Source organism: Panthera uncia (genome assembly GCF_023721935.1).
Source record: "Panthera uncia isolate 11264 chromosome C1 unlocalized genomic scaffold, Puncia_PCG_1.0 HiC_scaffold_4, whole genome shotgun sequence".
Classification (NCBI taxonomy): domain Eukaryota; kingdom Metazoa; phylum Chordata; class Mammalia; order Carnivora; family Felidae; genus Panthera; species Panthera uncia.
The window spans coordinates 10446474-10466890 of NW_026057585.1; the positions used below are offsets into that span (position 1 = coordinate 10446474).

General features: G+C 37.3%; 2 protein-coding genes across 10 annotated transcripts in view; one reads left to right on the forward strand and one right to left on the reverse strand.

The window, feature by feature from the left end:
* CAPZA1 (capping actin protein of muscle Z-line subunit alpha 1) overlaps positions 1–3680 on the reverse strand; it is a 49560-nt gene extending 45880 nt beyond the window's left edge. Inside the window, exon 1 of one of the 2 annotated variants that reach the window (XM_049616554.1) lies at positions 3598–3680. In XM_049616554.1, coding sequence (XP_049472511.1) covers positions 3598–3636 — 39 coding nt within the window. In that variant the 5' untranslated portion in view covers positions 3637–3680. Of the gene's footprint in view, positions 1–2878; positions 3071–3597 lie in introns of those variants that run through there. The other variant, XM_049616555.1, reaches the window with a different exon arrangement.
* Positions 3681–4087: 407 nt separating this feature from the next.
* The window catches only part of ST7L (suppression of tumorigenicity 7 like), a 137541-nt gene continuing 121211 nt past the window's right edge, over positions 4088–20417 (forward strand). For 5 of the 8 annotated variants that reach the window (XR_007454643.1, XM_049616543.1, XM_049616548.1 and 2 more), the window contains exons 1-5: positions 4319–4561; positions 6785–6867; positions 10257–10419; positions 12483–12537; positions 15885–16000. Coding sequence is in view for 7 of the 8 variants with exons in the window: in XM_049616543.1 (XP_049472500.1) it covers positions 4354–4561; positions 6785–6867; positions 10257–10419; positions 12483–12537; positions 15885–16000 (625 nt within the window). In the remaining variant the exon portion in view is untranslated. Of the gene's footprint in view, positions 4271–4318; positions 4562–6784; positions 6868–10256; positions 10420–12482; positions 12538–15884; positions 16001–20417 lie in introns of those variants that run through there. The other 3 variants (XM_049616544.1, XM_049616546.1, XM_049616547.1) reach the window with 3 other exon arrangements.

Here is a 20417-nt window from a genome sequence, read left to right on the forward strand (position 1 = left end):
TTATAAACCTACACCAAAGATTGGGCATCTGAGTTTGCACCTGTTTAGGCTTTATGCTCCTGTCCAAGGATTTTGTGACAGATTCTATAAATACTACTCAGCAAAGCTAACTGAAAAAAAGAGAACATAAAAGAACAGTAGTATTAATACTAATTAATGACTTTTAGAAAATACCTATAGCAAATAAGCTCTAGAGTTTATCCTGTAAGGATAATAACTCATCTAGTAAATTAAGGATGTAATAGATAATCAAAAAAATACAGTTTATAAGTATATTTTTCATGCAGCAGCTAGGTAGCTCAGTTGGTTGAGTGCTGGACTCCTGATTTCGGCTCAGGTCAGGATCTCACGGTTCATGAGTTCCAGCCCTGCATTGGGCTCCTCTCTCTCCACCCCACCTCCTCAAAATTAATTAACTAATTAATTTTTTAAAAAGGTGTATTTTTCATAAGTTCTGAGCCCTCAAATCACCATTTTTCACATCCTTCCTCAACAATTTTGATAAACCTGTTCCAAAAAGTGGCTTAAAGATGACATAGTTGCCTAAGCTTTAAGCATTCATTTCTCTCTTATGGCATTTTTGAGGTTGTTCACAAATATTCTAATAGTTAAGCTGAAGGGGAAAATATGCTAATTGCACTTTTTTCAGCCTTAAAATTCTCTCTGCAATTATTTTTTTTAAATGCTGAATCATGAAATAAAGGAAACAGTCAGTGCAATGAGCCCAAACAAGTAATTCTTCTCATATTTCAAATTTCCTAATTATGGTATCTTGTCACTTTGGTCCTGTTAAGCGTTTGGAACTGAAGAGTCAGTGACTAGAAGAGTGTAGCTCATTCTCAGAAACTGAACTTGAGGACAAAACTAAAAGCATTTATTTCGGCAAGTTATTACACTTTCAGCTTCCTGTTTTATTTAGGCAGCTCATCATGACCATTTCAGGTAACAATGTAGAAGTTAAAAAACCCAACTTCCTCTTTGTAAAGTGATAAAAACCTAAGCAGTTACTTATGAGAATGGCTGATCTTACTAGCTTTTATAGAAATACTTGCAAGGAAATCAGAGACTATCAACACCAAATTCATCTCTGGGTTCACTGCTTTCAGGAAATGCAACAAAGATAAAAAGTGATATTAAAATATATTCCATGTGATGACATATACGCCTGAAAAAAAAACTCAAATAAAACGCAGTTGAGATCTTAGTTAAAAAGAGGAAAAAATGGAAACTTTAGAGTTCCTTCAAGGAAGAATCTATACAAATTATGGCTGAAAATATCTTGATTTTAAAAATTTGTAATAGTGCCTTGGTTGTGAAAATTTTATAGGACAAGATCTCACTTAAGGGTTACTTACTGTTTATGAATGCTAAGCCATTCATAGCAACAAGTCTTGTTGAAAAAATACTTCAATTCCTGAATTCAGTTAAAAGGAATTAGAAGCCTGGAGGAAAAGGGCTCGGTGTAGGTACGAAGCTAAAGGAAAACTGAGGTAATCTTAGATATCAAAGCCCTTTCTTTTTACTTAGAGATTCACAACAGAGAAATACAGATCAAGTTCTGTCTGGGAATAAGAACCTAACAAAATTTCAGTAATTTCAAATCATATGGATTATATGAGACTTCTAAGTATCAGCTATTCTTAGTTGTTCACAATAATAAAGAAACGTGGCTAATCTAAAAACTGTTCATGAAATATGAAATTCATCAGCATTTTTGGGCAGATTTACAGTACTAATTTTGATTTGCTTGCTGTCTCATTATTAATTAATATTAAGCAACAAAAGAAGTATGCTGGGAGATAAGAGGACACTTCACAAATTTGCTGTTACAAAATTAAGACTATTGATGTTATTAAACATTGTCAACATCCAAAGGCATCTGGATTTGCACTTTAAAATACAGGTATATTTTCCCAAGTTTAATTAAAAGGGCATTCTAACTTAGCCTCAAAGACAAAAACCCACAATACTGGTAAATGTAGTATTGTTTGGACACCATAAACTTTGAAGTTTATTGTTATTTAAATTTTTAGTGAAATTTTGCTGTAACAATATTTTTCCTTAAAATAAGTGGGCCATCAGTTGGGCTAACAATGTTTCGTTATTCCCGATTTTTACTATAATTTCATCCGAATCGTAACTATTTACCTTAGCCAAGACATTTTATCATAGACTTCTCTTCAGTGTTAATTCATATGTAAGATGCTCTTTTCTTCTCTAAGTTTTACACGAGAATTTTCAAGAACGAGAAAATTTAAAGCTGAAGTATTGTTCAATGGCTTGTGAACGTTTACCACATTCTCCAGTATTTCAAAATGACATGCTATATGTAGGTATGACATATCAAATTATTCTGTACGGAGTACTCCTGGATCATAAACAGTCACCCCTCTGTCATCCCCATCTCTCTTATTAAAAAAATAAAGAGCCCAGATATATTTACAGAGCATGCAAGAGTGCACATTTTGTAACAGCCAATGTGGGAAACAAAAGACATAATTCTTGTCCTATAACAAGTCACCTAGTGAAATCATTCTAATTTCTACAGACCCTAAAATCAAGTATTTACTGAAAAGCCTGAAAAGTGTTAAGAAATGTGTGCAGTTGTCAACAAAAAGTTATTCTACCTAACGCAGAATATGCTCTTATGTTTCAAATACTTTTTAAGAAGTAAATAAGCACTTAACACGCTGATAAATTTAACTATAATCAAAGACCACACAGTGGAGCATCGAAGAAGGCACGATGCTTTGTCTAAACTTGAATGTGTTAACATGAAGTTTATGTGCTATATTAAACCTTTACAGAGTTAAAAAAAAAAAATCCTCTGGCTATTCTCGATTTGTTAAGAAACAGAAAACTGTTTTTCAAAAATTACCGTTAATAGGATGTAAGGCGCAAGGGATGGAGTCATCGCGGGCTTACATACATGCACACGATCAATCAAGGGACTGTCTACAGAGAAGAGTGGTGTTCAAATTCTGAAGCAAATGTCCTGAGGCTTACACAATTATTAACTGAGAATTAGTTCAGAAGATCGTAAGCGAGAAAAGAGTGGAGGGACGGACAACACATGGGGACCTCTCCCTGTCGAAGAGTCGTGACAGCAAAATCACTTCCTGAGGAAGGAGGAGCAAAAGGGAAGTTAAGAGGCCACTCTGACCAGGAAGTGACTCGCCCTAAACTAGCCTCAATCATATCTAAAAATGGGGGGATGGGGAGAGCCCCGACAGCTAAAGGCGGTAAAATAACTGCTTCCTGACACGTCCAGACATCACCATCGCCCCCTCTCTTAATTACAGAAAAGAGTCCACAGTCATGATTCAATAAGGCAAAATCTCGTCTCTTGCAGGAAGGTCACTGGGCTGTGCCTCAGGCCCCGCAGGAGAAAAAGAGAGTTAAGGAATGGGGAACTGGGGCCACCGTGAGGCAGAGGAAAGCCCCTCAAGAGCGAAGCGTCCCAACTGCAGAGCGTATGCCAGCACGGGCCAAGAAGCTTCTTTTTCCTGGGGACACTGCCGGGGTTCCCACCACAGCCAGGTCGGGCCCCTGTTCCCTGTCGCGGGAGGAGGCAAGAGAGAGAGGCGGACCCCTTACCTTCTCCTCATCCGACACCCGATCCTCGAAGTCGGCCATCTTGGGCTGCTCTGGCCCAGCACGGCCCGGGCGCGAGGCAAGCCGGGAAGGAAGCCGAATGATGGAATCACCGCGGGGGCCGTCGGAAGGACCCGCCCGGAAACGCCGACCGAGAGGGCGCCATGTCAGTTACGGGCGGGGGTGGTAGCTCCGAGCGCGGGTACTCCAGAAGTCTCCGGCTGCCTCAAGGCTTTGCTTTAAATGATTTTAAGTCTAATAACTTTCTCACGGAGTTACATTCATTTCCCCATTCATCTATGAGACGATGGGAGCGTGATTCGACTATTCCTGACGCCCAAGCTCCATCCGACCAAATAGCAATTGCTACTGTAGGTTTTCCCAGTACCAGTGATCTCCGTGGCAGCCGAGTCCAAAGGGCTAAGTGCTGCTCGGGCCCTGGAACGGTCGGTGGCTTTTCCAAACCCAAGAATAGGGTGAAAGGTGACCCTCACTCGTATGGAAGCAAAAACATTTCACTCCGAGGTCACATTTCAGTCCAGTTCCTCCAGAAAAGGTGCCGCTAACCACCCCTTCCCGCCCTTCGAAGGAAGAGGCAGCCCTGGGATGCTCCTCCACCTTCCAAATTTTCTTGGTCCGCGTTCCCTGAGACAGCCTTCACAGAGGCCAACTTCAGGTCCGCCACTATCCCAGGATTCCCGCCTCCCGGTTTCCTGCCCTTCTCCCCTCCCAGCTCCCAGAGCCTGCGGGTGCAGCAAGATGGCGGACGGTGACGGCTTAGGTGAAGCAGCGACTGCTGCGGCATCTCCTCCCGCACCTGCTCCCGGCCAAAGCCTGTCCCTGGGCTGGAGGGAGCGGCTACGGGCTGGGCTGGCTGGGACTGGGGCCTCGCTGTGGTTCGTGGCGGGGCTGGGACTGCTTTACGTTCTGAGGGTCCCGCTGAGGCTGTGTGAGAATTTGGCAGCGGGTGAGAGGCCCAGACCTCCCTGGGGATGGGCGGGGGAACCAGGAGAGGGGCCGGGGACAAGGGGCGAAGGGCAGAGATTCTCTGCAGTCACTGGAGGGCTTCGGAGATTGAGACGGTGGTGCGCGACCTAGTGGGTTCTTTTTCTCTTGGGCCGCAACTCCCCAGCTGATTGTCAAACCTGAGCTGCAGATACGGGCTCCTCCCTTGAGCTCTTAAGACCCGCCCTTTCTCTTCTGTCTTCGTTTACCGATGAAAAGCCACCTGACAAGCTGTAAGCTTCAGGTAGTGAAACAGATGAGAGCGTCTCCAGATTGGCTGCAGAATTTATATACACCCCACCATTGGTAGGATCCCTTGAAAACCATTCCTTTGAGTCTCGCCGATTAGCTGAGCGTTCCCACACCTAGACAACAAAGATGAGCGCTCTCTATTCAAAGGCCTAAAAGGGGGAAAATGCCATGATCTTAGCCGACCATTATCATGTTTTAAGATAGTTCTGTCAAGAAATACTTTTCGTGGTATTTTTGTCTGTTCTTTGCTTTAGGCTTGAGTAATAGAATAGTCCAGGAAGTAAAGGGAAAGGGAGCCACACACAGTAGTGGGTTCTTAGTTCTTGCTTTAAACATTTGTAGAGAGCTTGCTATGTAGTCTGAGCTGAAGATACAGACATGGAAGAAGTGATGATCCCCGTGGATGCTGCATATACTGTCCTTTACCTGTAGCCAGGACAAAGTGGATGGGAGCCAGGCCCTCTTACCATGTCATTACAATATTTTCACTCAAACTATGAGTAAGATGAAAGTATTTCTGTTGTGTGATGACTGTGGCTAGCAGCTCTTGTGGTTTATTTTCTGTAGCAAGGCAAATGTCCCCTTTTCTATTTCACCAGATGACATGAAATACTGTGAGATAATGTTCTGAAATATTTTGGACTTTTCCGAACTTAGGTTTTATGTAAGTTCAGTCAGATATAACTAACACACTAAAAAAAAAAAAAAAAAAAAAAAAAAGGGCCTTCCTAGACTGTTTGAAAGAGCTAATTGAATTTGACTTTGTCAACATAGAAAAATTATTTTTCTACATATTAACGAGATACACCACGTAGGTGAGAGTAGTTAACTATGATAGATTTTTATTTATTTCTGAAACCCATTTATTTTTTATTTATTTATGAGACAGTTATTTGAAGTGAAGAGTCTGGTCCAGGCTTTCAGTGAGTCAGGTGCAAGGAGCTCTCAGTTTGCTGTTATTCTTTTTGGTTTATTTTGCCTCTCTAGCTGACATACCAAACACGTCTACATGCTGTTTCCTTCCCTCTAATTTGAAACACTGGTTTGTATCTCACCAAAATAATTAGGGAGTGGTTTTAAACCTCATTTGTAACAGAGTGTTTAGTTAATCCTTAAAGATTTGTAAAACTTCTTGTCGAAGTTATGATTTATAAGTTCTTAATTTTATTCTCAAAAGTAAACTAAATTATCTCATTTTGATTTGCTTATTTAACAAATCATCAGTTTAAAATGCTACCCTTACAGAGGTGCCTGGGTGGCTCAGTCGGTTAAGCGTCTGAGTTCAGCTCAGGTCATGATCTCAGGGTTTGTGGGTTCAAGCCCCATGTTGAGCTCTGTACTGACAGCTCAGAGCCTGGAGCCTGCTTCGGGTTCTGTGTCTCCCTCTCTCTCTGCCCCATCCCCACTTGTGTGTGCTCTCTTTCTGTCTCTGCCTCTCAAAAATAAATAAATGTAAAAAAAAATTTTTTTACGCTACCCTGACATGTTCTAAGGCATTTTTTTAATGTTTATTTATTTTGAAAGAGAGTGTGTGTGTGTGTGTGTGTGTGCGCGCGCGCGCGTGTGTGTGCGCACACAAGTAGGGGAAGGGCAGGGAGAGAGAGAGAGAGAAAGAAAGAATCCCAAGCAGGCTCTGTACTGCAGACTCTGGGCTTTATCTCACAAACTGAACTGTGGGATCGGGATCTGAACCGAAATCAATAGTGATGCTTAATGAACTGAGCCACCTAAGCACCCAATAGAATTTTTAAGTTACGATAGAATGGGAATTTAAAGTAGCTTTTTAAAAACTACAACTTTCTCAAATGAATCTGATACTAGATATTAATACTATTTATATTCCTCCACTCATAAAGACACCTGCCTATTTGTAACTTGAATACTTTGAATTTACATTTTTTTAAACTTTGGTATTTTGTTTTCCTTTTGGCAGTGACAGTATTTTTAAATTCATTGACGCCCAAATTCTATGTGGCACTTACAGGAACATCTTCTTTGATATCAGGACTAATATTTGTAAGTAGTTTCCATTTCCTTCATGTTTTGGTATTTATCTAAAGATCAAATCTCTTTATATGGTTACAATAATTGTAAATACTTATAGAATCAGGATTCTGAACATGTGTTCAGCATTTGATAAAACACTGCATCTTCCTCTCCACTTTTAGAGATTGGCAGTATTCATAGTATTCATTTGCATATGAAACAGTATTGTCTACTGTAAGGGGCAGTGGTTAGAGGTGGGTTGCCAACTAAATCCTTGCAGGGCTCAGTTTAGTAACAAAAATGAATGAAATGGGCAGAGTGTAAAAATTAAATTCCTTATTTATTTTAGGACTGGGTAATTTGGACAATGCATGCCCCTTCTAAAGGGGATAAAGCTAGTTGCTGCCATATAGGTTTGCAGACCACCATTAAGAGATCTTCCAATTTTTCATATGATTTCAAAAACATCTGGATGCAACAAGTGTATCTCCCAATACTTTAATCTTGGCAATGTTGGACAGACTAAAAATGTGTGTCTTGAATTCAGCCTATAGGTTGTCAATTATCTTCTCTGGAGTGTTTAAGGGCAGAGTATTGGAGCCAAGCTAACCATCACTTTTTTTATTTTTTAACTGAGAGGAGATTTTTTTTTTTGAGGGGAGGAGGGGCAGAGAGAGAGAGAGAGAGAGAGAGAGAGAGAGAGAGAGAGAATGAATCCTAAGTAGGTTCCACACTCAGCATGGAGCTGGATGGCAGGCTCAATCTCACAAACCCTGAGATCGTGACCTGAGCTCAGATCAAGAGTTGGACACTTAACCAACCTAGCTACCCAGGAGCCCCAGGAGATTTTAATTGGAGTAAACAGCTGACATACAATATTATATTAGTTTTCATAACGATCTCTTTAGTTGTGTGACTTTGAGCAAGTTAATTAACTTTTCTAAGCTTTAATTTCCTCATCTAATAACTGGGAATGATAATATCAACTTCATAGGATCATGAAGACTAAATAAGATAAAGTGTGTAAAAGCTTGCAATAACATGGTATCTAGCTCACAGTAAGCACTTAATGAATTTTGACCATTATTATTCAGAAAAGTGTCATGATAAAGAAACCTATTTAATTTTAATTCAGCTTTCCCTTGTTTTATTTGACTGAGCTATCATTTTCAATTAAGAAATTAAAATCTGTGTGTATAATCTCTATTAAACATCCCTGGGAACTAGTGTTTCCTAGAATAAACTTTGGAAAAACACTGCTACAGATTAAAATCTTAGGAAGTATGGCATGCATAACCAATGAATTTTTCTATGCTTTTTTCTCATCTCTAGATGGTGCTCTTCTATTATAGTAGAAATAATGGCATATGTATTGGAGTGTTTTCTGTTTTGTTTTAATAGGAACTGATACTTGGCCATTTTGTTTAAGTGAAATGCTGGCCAAGAAAGGGATTTTTGTATCTTGACTTAAAAAAATTACTGAGGAATTTAAGGATGAAAACTATGTGTTAATATAGGTAAATTAGTTAAAATTTACTGATTATAAAGCTGACTCATTGTTAAGCATGTTTTAACATATTTAGTCAGTAGCATATAAAAGTCTAAATAAAGGAAATGAACGGTCTTTAAATAACTGATGAGTGGGAAAAGCATTAGTCTTGGAACTAGAAGATGTAATTTTAAGTCTCGGCTCTGCCACTTACTAGCTAATAACTTTGGATAAGGCACATAAATTCTCTAAGTCTTAATTTCCTCATGTATAAGAGGGGGGAAACTTACATATATATTATATAAGCATGAAACACATAACTTAACATATATATTATATATATAGTAGTTCTTAAAATGTGTTATTTTGAAGAGTTTTAAATTTACAAAAATTAAGAAATTCATATCATAATAGCATTGTATGGTGACAGATGTACACTTGTGAGCATAGCATAGTATAGAGAAGTCAAATCACTAAGTTGTATACCTGAAACTAATAAAACATTGTATATCAACTATGCTCAAATAAAAAATTTTAAATAAATGAATTAGGTGCAGTAAGAGATTAACAACAGTAACTAATAGTAAAGTAGAGTGGTTATAACAATATACTTTAAAAAAAATAGGAAATTCAAGTAACATTTTCAAGGTTAAACTTTGTCATTACCCTTATAATATTGATGAGTTTTTATCAGCAAAGATTATTAGGTTTATAATTTCTCTTACCCACTGAAATGAGGAAGCTAGCTATGCTGTTTGTGTTACTTCCACCTGAGGAGGTAGGAGGTCATGTGCTTGGGAACTTGAAGAATAGCAATGAAGCCAGTTGTTTAACAAATTCTTACAAGTGTAAAGATTACTCTTAAAGTAAAACACAAAACCCAGTAAGAGTGCATATAATACTGCTTTCTGTTCTGTGGAATCAAGGAAAGTTCCTTGAGGACCTGTCATTTAAGCTGAAACCCAGAAGAACCAGGCAAAGGTAGTTGAGAACGCTAGAGTGTCCAAATATGAAACATTCTGTTAATTCAGCACAGAGAGCTTTTTTTTTTTTTAAAGTAATCTCTAGCCCAATGCGGGCTCGAACTCACAAACCGTGAGATTATGACCTGAGCCGAGACCAAGAGTCAGACGCTTAACTGACTGAGCCACCCAGGCACCCCTTGATTACTTTTTTTATAACAGTGATAAACCATGAAAACAGAAAGAAGTGAATATCCTGATTTTCAAATGGTTCAACAGGAGAATCAACCTCAACCTACATTAATTATACTGCCAAATACTGAGTAGTACTTCATTGTTCAAAAGGCACTTAAAATTCTTGTTAACCATATTTAATAGATAGGATATTGAGGTTCTGAGGGGCTAGAGGTTAAGTGACTTGCCCAAAGCACACAGGTTGACTGGGAGTCCAATGTGGTCTCTCTAACCTTAGTCCAATGCTTAATCCACCATGCTAATTGTTTCAAAATTGTTTTTCTTTTCATTATGCTACAGATAGAATAAAATGACAATGTGACATATCAGAATTAGATTACTTACAGATTAAATGCTTCTTGCTTGTGTGTGTGTGTGTGTGTGTGTGTGTGTGTTTTAAGTAATGTCTGTAGCTAACATGGTCTTAAACTCATGACCTGGAGACCAAGAGTCATATGCTCTGCCAACTGAGCCAGCACCCTTGTTTCTTATTTTTTAATGTTTCATTTATAGATATATTTCTTATAGTTTTGCCTAAGCTTGTCTAAATTTCATGGCGAAGTTGTACTTTTACCTGACATATATTATTGGAGAATCTTGTGTTTGGCTTATTTTTTGGAGGGAGAGTGCATTTAGTGTGCTGAATTAAATGGGAACATCTTGAAAGATATTTTAATTTGAGCTCATATTTCTGGTGATCAGTTCTACTTTAAGGATTTTTTTGTTTGTTATAGATGTTTGAATGGTGGTACTTCCATAAGCATGGCACGTCTTTTATTGAGCAAGTATCTGTGAGCCATTTGCGACCTCTGATGGGAGGAACGGAGAGCAGCATTTCAGAGCCAGGTTCTCCTTCTAGCAACAGAGAAAGTGAAACCAGCAGACAGAATTTGTCAGGTAACTATTTAATATGTTTTCAGAACCGTATGGTTAAGATTGTGTTTGTCTATGGGAGACAGAAAACTCACAACAGAGAGAAATTTATCTTTCATGAAAATATAGGTCATCTGTGTCTGATATGGAGAACAATGATCAGATACTCAGTCTCCCATCTTGTTAGCCTGCCATCTCCAAATGAAGTTTTTCCTTGTGGTCCAAGACTGTTGCTCTGGTTTCTACCATCATATCCACATTCCAATCAGCAGAAAGGAAACTAGGCCAGTAGGCCACCTTTTCCCCCTATTCAACCCCACAGCAGCCAAGGATACTCTTCAGAGTGTTACATACTATTTCAACTTACTTCCTATTGGTCAGACCTTTGCCAAATGGCTGGCCACAAGTAGCTATATAAGGCAAGTGAGAAATTGTTAAACGTTTTCTCGGTGTACATATGCTCAACTAATAATTAGGAGATTTTATGACATAAAGGAAAGAACAATTAGCCATCTCTGCCAACATAGCAAAGTTAGAAAAATACTTTTTCTTCTTGATATATTTATAAAGACATCAGGGGCGCCTGGGTGGCTCTGTCGGTTAAGCGTCCGACTTTGGCTCAGGTCATGATCTCATGGTCCGTGAGTTCGAGCCCTGCGTCGGGCTCTGTGCTGACAGCTCAGAGCCTGGATGGAGTGTGTTTCAATTCTGTGTCTCCCTCTCTCTCTGACCCTCCCCCATTCATGTTCTGTCTCTCTCTGTGTCAAAAATAAATAAACGTTAAAAAAAAAAATTAAAGAAAAAAAGACATCAAAATCTCAGTTATTCACATATGGATACCCCATTGTCATACTTTAATTGTAGGCTGTTCTTTTATATGTAACCAGTAATACAAAGTAAATATCATTAATGATATACAATTATTAAAGTAAAAATTTGAGGGCCAGATAGAAATAATATTTTTTGGATTATTGTTCCTTTAATTTGGTATCAGTAAAATTCATATAGTGGGTGGGTGGGTGTTGACCCCTTTTTTCCTCTTTCATAAAATAATTACAGAACTCCTAAGAATGGGATATATTGAGATGAATATGACATAGATCTGTCCTCAAGAAGCTAAGTCTAGTATGTAAATAATTAGAACAATAATATATTATATAGTCTTACTCCCTGTTGTAGGATTGAGTATATCTTTACATATGGAGAGTGAAGACACTCCCTACCTTGCACTCTAGCCTGTGTGGTTTTATGATATTTCCTCTTCTTAGAACGTTCTTCATCCAGCAGCCTTCTACTCATCTTTTACCATGATTCAATGTCAGTTCAAATGTCACCTCCTTTCTAAAGCCTTTTTTAATTTATTAGAAAAATTTAATTACTTTCTTTTTTTCTTCTCTTAGAACAAAACATATCTTTACTATAGCACTTATCACACAGTTTAGACGGTAGTTTACATGACTGGACTCTGATGTGACATTCAATTCATCTAAACAAGTTAGTTCCAAATGTTGTGCTAGGCTCCAAGAATACAAAAATGAATAAAGTTGTAAGAGTTCATATTTTATTTTATTTTTTTTCTTTATTTTTTTTAAGTGTTTTTATTTATTTTTGAGACAGAGAGAGACAGAGTATGAGCAGGGGAGGGGCAGAGAGAGAATGAGACACAGACTCTGAAGCAGGCTCCAGGCTCTGAGCTGTCAGCACAGAGACTGACGTGGGGCTCGAACTCATGGACTGTGAGATCATGACCTGAGCCGAAGTCGGACTCTTAACCGACTGAGCCAACCAGGCGCCCCAGAGTTCATATTTTAAAATGAAAAAAAACTGAAAACCAAATGGATAATCACATTGTAATATGGGAAATGCCATAATTGAATTATGAACTAATGTCATGTATGAACTATGAACTATGAACTATGTCATGTATGCTGCATGACAGCAGGGGTGATCCAGGCCGTGTTCATCTTTGTGCTAACTGGCTAGCACTGTGCATAGCACACAGTGACTATACAATTAATATTGGTGAAAGTAAGATTTAACTGCATTTGATTAACCTAACTTCCCTTTTCTTTACCTTTGTTTTTTAGAATGCAAAGTATGGAGGAACCCTCTAAATCTTTTCAGAGGAGCAGAATATAGGAGGTATTACATTTTGCTTTCAGTAGAATTATGGCATTAGTTTTAGACTAAAAAGTATTATGGAAACATTTGTTTTATAAATATATCACAGCTCTTCTAGTTGGAGACATTGATACATAAAAAAGGTAAAATGATGAGCCCAAGGTTTAGTTGGCAGCATCTTCACTGTATTTACATTTTTTTAGTTTATTTATTTATTTTGAGAGAGAATGTGAGCAGGGGAAGGGCAGAGAGAGAGAGAGAGAGAGAGAGAGAGAGAGACTCAGACTCCCAAGCAGGCTCTGCACTGTCAGCACAGAGCCCAACACAAGGCTGGATCTCACCAACCATGAGATCATGACCTGAGCCGAAATCAAGAGTTAGACACTTAACCGACTGAGCCACCCAGGTGCCCCTAAAGATTTTTTTTATTAATTTAAGTAATTTTTACACCTAACATGGGGCTCGAACTCGTGACCCTGAGATCAAGAATCGCATGCTCGTCCAACTGAGCCAGCAGTCACCCCAAGAAATTTCTTATCTTAGTATCAGGAACACTTATGCTTCCTTTTTTTTTTCTTTTTTTTTAGTGTTTGTTTATTTGTTTATTTATTTATTTGAGAGAGAGAGCACAAGCAGGGGAAGGGAGGAGAGAGAGGGGGACAGAATCCCAAGCAGGCTCCACACTATCAGCGCAGAGCATGATGCAGGGCTTGAACCCACGAACCATGAGACTATAACCTGAGCCAAAATCAAGAGTCAGGTGCTCAACTGACTGAGCCACCCAAGCACTCCATGCTGCTGCTTTTTTTTTTTTTTTAAAGTGTATTTATTTATTTTGAGAGGAAGAGAGCATGAGCAGAGGAGGGGCAGATAGAGAATCCCAAACAGGCTCTGCACCATCAGTGTAGAGCCCAATGTGGGGCTTGATCCTACAAACTGTGAGATCATGACCTGAGCCAAAATCAAGAGTTGGATGCTTAACTGACTGAGCCACCCAGGTGCCCCATTGTGCTTCTTTTTGAATGATTAGTTTCTCTTAAAGTCTAAACTGTATTGATGATCATTGTGTGAATTTAGAAAGCTTAAAGTCCTATTGTAGCCAACCGTTAGCAAAGGTACAAAAGTCTGGTATGTATTTCAATTAGCTTCATTCCAGAATCCACTATATGGCCCAATTTTTGCTTTTACTGAGTCTTTTTTATGTGCTTCTAATTAGGGCTATTAATATTGTACATTATATTTTAACTGCTTTAAATCATTTTGGGAATAATGTAGATCATTAATAAATATTTTTTTATGATTTTACAATAAGTAGCAAAACTTTGCTGGGGTGCCTGGGTGACTCAGTCAGTTAAAGTGTCTGACTCTTGATTTCAGCTCAGGTCATGATCTCATGGTGGTGAGATCGAGCCCTGCATTGGACATTGTGCTGGTTGCAGAGCCTGCTTGAGATTCTTTTTCTCTCTCCCTTTGCCATTTCCTTGCTTGGGCACGTGCACTCTCTGAAAAACAAACAAACAAACAAAAACAACTTTGCTAAGTGAACAAGGATCTACTTTTTCTTTTTCCTTTATGATAATTTCTCAAAAAATAGCTACAAACTTTAAATAGCAATGTAATTTATACTATTAAATTACTTAAAACCTTTGATCATCTACACATAAATAACACTTATAATGTACTTTTAAACTGTTTTTTTTTTACATTTTAAAATGTATGCATATTCACTGTAGAAAATTGGAAAATAAAGAGATGCATAAAAAAGAAAGTAAAAATCACCTTTTCCTATCACTAAATGATAAATGCAATTAGTATTTCCATTCAGTCTCTCTTCTATATGCATGTATAGAAACAAAACTTGAACATCACAATGTGTATATAATTTTACATCCTTTTTTTCTAGCATATGAATTTCTCACAGAACCTTTTTATACAGGAATTTCTTCAAAAACATGATTTTATTCTATTTTGTTACATGGAGGTACCATACCTTACCTACTGCTCCCTATCTGGGTCACAGATTATGTTTCACTATCAACATTTACATTAGAAGGATATCTGTATATATAAATATTTAACCTATGATAATTAAACACCTATGATTATTTCCTTAGAGTTGATTTGTAGTACTGGGGTTCCTGAATCAAAGGGTGTGAACAGGTTGTCTTCCTGTCTCTTCTTTAGTATTTTCTTTTTTTAATTATGGAGATTTTCAAAAATCAAAAAAGTAAAGAATGGTATGATAGAATTCCATATACCCATTTCCTAGCTAGATGTGAATATTTTTAAGACTCTTAATAGATATTACCTAATTCATTTTTGGAAAGAGAAATGTATATGCCAATTTATATTTATACTAGCAGAATATGTGTGAGTCCATGTTCCATCTCATCCTTGACAATGTGTATTTTCCGATTTATTTTAACAGGTGAAAAATAAAAATTTGTAAATTTAATTCACTATTTGTTCATTACTAAGGAGATTGGACCCTTAAAAATATATTTATTAGCCAGTTTGGTAACTTGCTATTAATTATTGTGGGTTTCAGGGGGATAGGAAAGTTTAAGTTTCTAATTTAGTAAAATCTGGAAAAAGTTTCTATTTATTTTATCCTTTTCAAGTCCTTTGCTGTTCTGATAATCTCGTAAAAATCCACCTATGTTTTCTTCTAGTTTCTTTGTAGTTTTACTTTTAATAATTCTAATTCACTGAAAATTTAAGTATATTTAGTAAGGTATGTATCTTAAGTCAAATTGTTTTATCCCTTCAAATCTAATTTAGAAGCACTAATAGTCTAGCCTTTTCCTTTTTTTTTTGTTTGTTTTGTTTTTAATCCACATCCAAATTAGCATATAGTGCAACAATGATTTCAGGAGTAGACCCCTTAATGCCCTTACCCACTTAGCCCATCCCCTCTCCCACAACCCCTCCAGTAACCCTCTGTTTGTTCTTCGTATTTAAGAGTCTCTTATGTTTTGTCCCCCTCCCTGTTTTTATATTATTTTTGCTTCCCTTCTCTTGTGTTCATCTGTTCTGTATCTTAAAGTTCTCGTATGAGTGAAGTCATATGATATTTGTCTTTCTCTGACTAATTTCACTTAGCATAATACCCTCTAGTTCCATCCACGTAGTTGCAGATGGCAAGATTTCATTCTTTTTGATTGCCCCCTCTTGGTTTTTGATGTTTTATTATCATAATCGAAGTAGTTTGTATAAGTTTTCTCTTATTTTTCTGATTATAATAAACTTTTAAAACATTCTGCAATAGAATTTGTAGCAATATATTTTTGCATTTTAAATAGTGTTTGTTGTAGCAGATAGAGGCTCTCTCATGTTCAATTTACATATTTTCTTGTATTTTGGTAAAGATACACTTGGGTGACTGGTAAAGAGCCACTTACCTACTATGACATGAATTTGTCAGCTCAGGACCATCAGACCTTTTTCACCTGTGACACGGACTTTTTACGTCCTTCAGACACAGGTATGTGTCATATCTGTTCATGGGGTAAACAGTGGTAATGAAAATTGTTTTAAAAGCCCTTTAGAGTTACTTATTAGAGTATACAAATTTATTTGGCTTGGGTTGTTTGCATCATTGATAAGAGACCCAGATTAAATTGAAACGAATTATGAGTGTACATTAACTTGTTACACTACCTATCCTTCTTATAAAGAATTTAAAATATTTTATAAAAATATGAAATTGCTTCTTTTGTTACCTAAAAAACATTTCAGATCAAATACAGCAACTGCTCATGGGAAATTAACACATGAAATTATATACATAAAGGAAGAGTAAGACAAAGTGCAAACACTGGGGCATGGCATGTGGATTAGAATGGAGTATATTTTACCCTAGTCATTAGTTAGGGGTGCATATAAAGTAGTGGAAGATCATAGAAATGTCTATATTTAGGTGTCTCAGTCTTCTCTATAGAAGACAGTATTGAGATTCTTAAATGCATGGTTAAAGACAGGGACCTTTATCACAACTATTCTTTTACTTCAAATGCTCTCTCCCTTCTTATCTATCCTCCTACGTTTATGCTTCCTGCTTTTATCCTTCAAGATCCAGTTAAAAGTCACATTCTAGAAGAACCCTTCTCTGGCAACTCCAAAGTTAAACACTTTAATCTCTGTAGTTCTATAGTCCATGCCTCACTGAAACAATTCTAGTGAATTTATTCAACCACAAACATTTACTTGTTAATTTTGTCATGTTGCTTCAATGTTTATCTTCCCTAATAGGGTATGAAACTTTGGAAAGCAGGGACTATATTCTCATCATCTTTGAATCCTTATCATCTAGCACATTGCCTGGCATACTGTAAATATTAATATTTATTCTTTGATGAAAATATGAATGAATGACCTTGGTGTCACAGACGTCTTAAGCAATTTCACTAGTAATAGCTAACACTCGTACAGCACTTATTTTGCACCAAGCACTGTTCTAAGCAATTTGTATAAATGTTCTCACTTAATCTTCCCAATCATTTTATGAGTTAGGTACTTTTATCAGCCTCAGAAATAAAGGAATGGAGGCAAAGGGAATCAAGTAACATGCTCTAAGTAACCTAACTAATGAATGGTAAAGTTGGGTTTCAAATGCATGTCTGACTCTTAACCACTATACTACTGCTGCTTCTATTCACCACAGTGATAGGCAGATGAAAATCAACAACAACAAGGGTCTGAAAAATAGCCAGTTTTCCAGCATTAAAGTGAGTTCTTTGTGATCTATATCTGCTGGGTTAAATATACTAAGGGTAGATAATAGCAGGAAAGCCAAGCATCTTTGGAATGGTTACATAAAGTGGTTTAATTGCAAATAGAAGAAAAAGAAATTGCTTTATGTTTATATGCTTAGTGTTTACACTAATGGCAAAAGTGTCATATTGGGGGAATAACAGAAATGGAAACTAGTATTTTATGTTAACTTTAAAGACTTCGAGAAATGAAGGCTTCACCTCCTTCTCACAAGCAGAATTATAGACATTGGTGGGCTTTGCAAACAGCAACCATGGCTATCCACTAAAGCTGTGCTCTTAGGACATTTTTGCTCACATACCTCCTAAAGGAATTTTGAGAAACTATGTATCCTTTCACACATTTTTAACTTGATATCATAAGATTAAATAATTGTAAAGAATATAATTTTTGACATGTTACAGACAGTTAAAAATAAAACGAGATTACCCTATATTTGGATATATCTCAAGTAATCTAATGACTTGATACCCACCATTATCCATTGAAAAAGACATGAATTAATACTCTTTAGCAGTAGAAAATTTTGTAAAGTCCATTTTCTTCTTGAACTCATCCATTTTACACCTCTAATATAATTTTCTTATAATTATTATATACTTGAGAATCTTTTATTTATCACACATGCTTTTCCACCATAAAAATTATTTGCATAAGTTTCTTAAAATTTAAATTTCCTTTGATCCTAAGTTCTAAATGATAGCATGTACTTTAATTATATTTTTTGTCAAATCCTTAGAGCTACATATTTGGCTTTTTTAACTTTGGAAAATGTCCTCCATATAACCTAATTGGCTGGGTGAGTTCTCATTATCAATTCTATCAACCAAACCAGACTGACTTTCTGACAGAGAAGTCTGACTTCATTTTTCAAGTCAAATAAACATGCTAACATGCATCCCTATGACAGCCATCTCTCTTCTGAATTTAGATTCTAAGATAGAAAGATAGATAAGTCTTGGAGCTTTGCCTAGAGCCTATCACTTGGCCAAAATAAGATTCCAGTGCCTTTAGTATCCTTTACTAGTGCCCCCTTTGCTTGCTGTGAGGAGACCTCCCCTTAGGAGCAGCACATTCTTTGATAGTAAGGGGAGAGCAGTGCTGATAAATGGAATTGATAAAAATTGTTTTCACTCTCTCCCCACTACAATATACTTGAATTCAGAGCATCCAGGGGCCAGACTACACTTAGTTCTTTTTTTTTTTTTTAATTGTTTTAATGTTTATTTATTTTTGAGGGGGAGAGGGACTGAGTGTGAGCAGGGGAGGGGCAGAGAGAGAGGGAGACACAGAATCTGAGGCAGGCTCCAGGCCCTGCACTGTCAGCACAGAGCCTGATGCGGGGCTCAAGCTCACGAATGGTGAGATCACGACCTGAGCTGAAGTGGGATGCTTAACTGACTGAGCCACCCAGGTGCCCCAGGGGTACACTTATTTCTAATGCCTAACTTCATTGTTAAGTAGAAGGAATCCCCTGACAAAAAATGGCTGCCCCTAAACCCAAGCTTTGAATTGTCCTTTTTGGCACTTGCAGATGTTTATACTCTAGAGAATGCACCTTAGAAAAATTCAGGATGGGTGAAAAAAGCCTTTCTTTTGTAAAGGAGAAGAGAATAAATACATCTTTTGGGGAGTGGGGAAGCAGATGTTGGGTAGGAAAGGAAAACCAGCATGATGTACAGACCACTCAGAAACATTCTTCAAGTAGATCAGTTCTAGAAAAGAGTCATATAAAGTTGAGACTTTATAAATTGATTCTCTTAAAACCATGCATCCTATTTTGGTCCTTGCAAAGTTTCATGTACTTCTAGAGGTATGCATACTCCCAGCTAAATGCTGAGCTCAAGGACAGACTTTTATCTGTGAATTGATCCATATTGATCTTTTCAGACATTCACATAAAGGTAATGATTTATATCTGTAGTTTTACATTAAAAAAACATGTACATATGTGATGTGACAAATTTCTCTTGACTATTGTCATCAGTTACTAAGTTAGTAGATTCTGTTCTCTTCCTATTGACTTGTTTACTTAAGGCAGAAAACAAATATATTCTCAGGGCCAGCCAGCACTGTTTTGGTTTTTGAAAAGATTTTATTTTTAAATGATCTCTACACCCAGTATAGGCTTAAACTCACAATCCTGAGATCATGAGTTGCATGCTGCACTGACTGAGCCTGGCTAGCAGTGTTTTTTGAATAATTTGTTTTCATGGTATTTTCAACACTTAACAATCAGGAGATTTGATATTAAAACCCAGGTGTACACTTGTTACAAGTTGGAAAATATGGCAAAACTGGACCTGCATGTCCACTTGGCAATAATCAGTTAGACCTTTTAGTTTACATATTTTTTTCTGCCTGGTCTTTGTAGGCATCTACATTTATGACTCCTGATCTTGAGATTGGCTCTTCTCTTTTCTGCTTGATAGTATACTGGAATGTTATTTAACTTAAAAAAATAGATTAAATTGATTGAATTGCTAATTGCTTGTGTTATTTTTTTGAGCATGTCAAGATCTCTTAAAGAGAACAGTTGAATAGTAAATCAATATTTTCCTTTAAATTATTCCTAAGCCTTTTTTAAAGAAAGAAATACACATTTTTCTTCTTATGCTTTATTTCCCCTTTCCCTTTTAGCTTGGAACTGCATTGGTTGTGAGGATTAATCTTGAAAGGCTGGGTAGAGCAGTTTAAAACATAATAAGAATAAGAACAAATGCTTAAAGGTGGATCATATGACCTTACTAGAAATAAAAGAAATTCAGGGGCGCCTGGGTGGCTCATTCGGGTAAGCAACTTCAGCTCAGGTCCTGATCTCACAGTTCATGAGTTTGAGCCCCGGGTTGTGCTTCCTGCTGTCGGCACCAGAGCCCACTTAAGATCTTCTGGCCCCCTGTCTCTCTGCCCCTCCCCCCGCAAAGAAATGCAAATGAAGATGAGATAGTTTCCACATATTAAATTAGCAAAATTGTTACTACCCAGTGTTGCTAAGCAGGGAAACTGTCTCTCTCTCTTTCTCTCTCTCTCTCTCTCTCTCTCTCTCTTATCCACTGCCTGAAAGAATGTAATTTAATACAATCTTATTGAGAAGAGTTTCGGAGTGTATATCCAACCATTTAACCAAC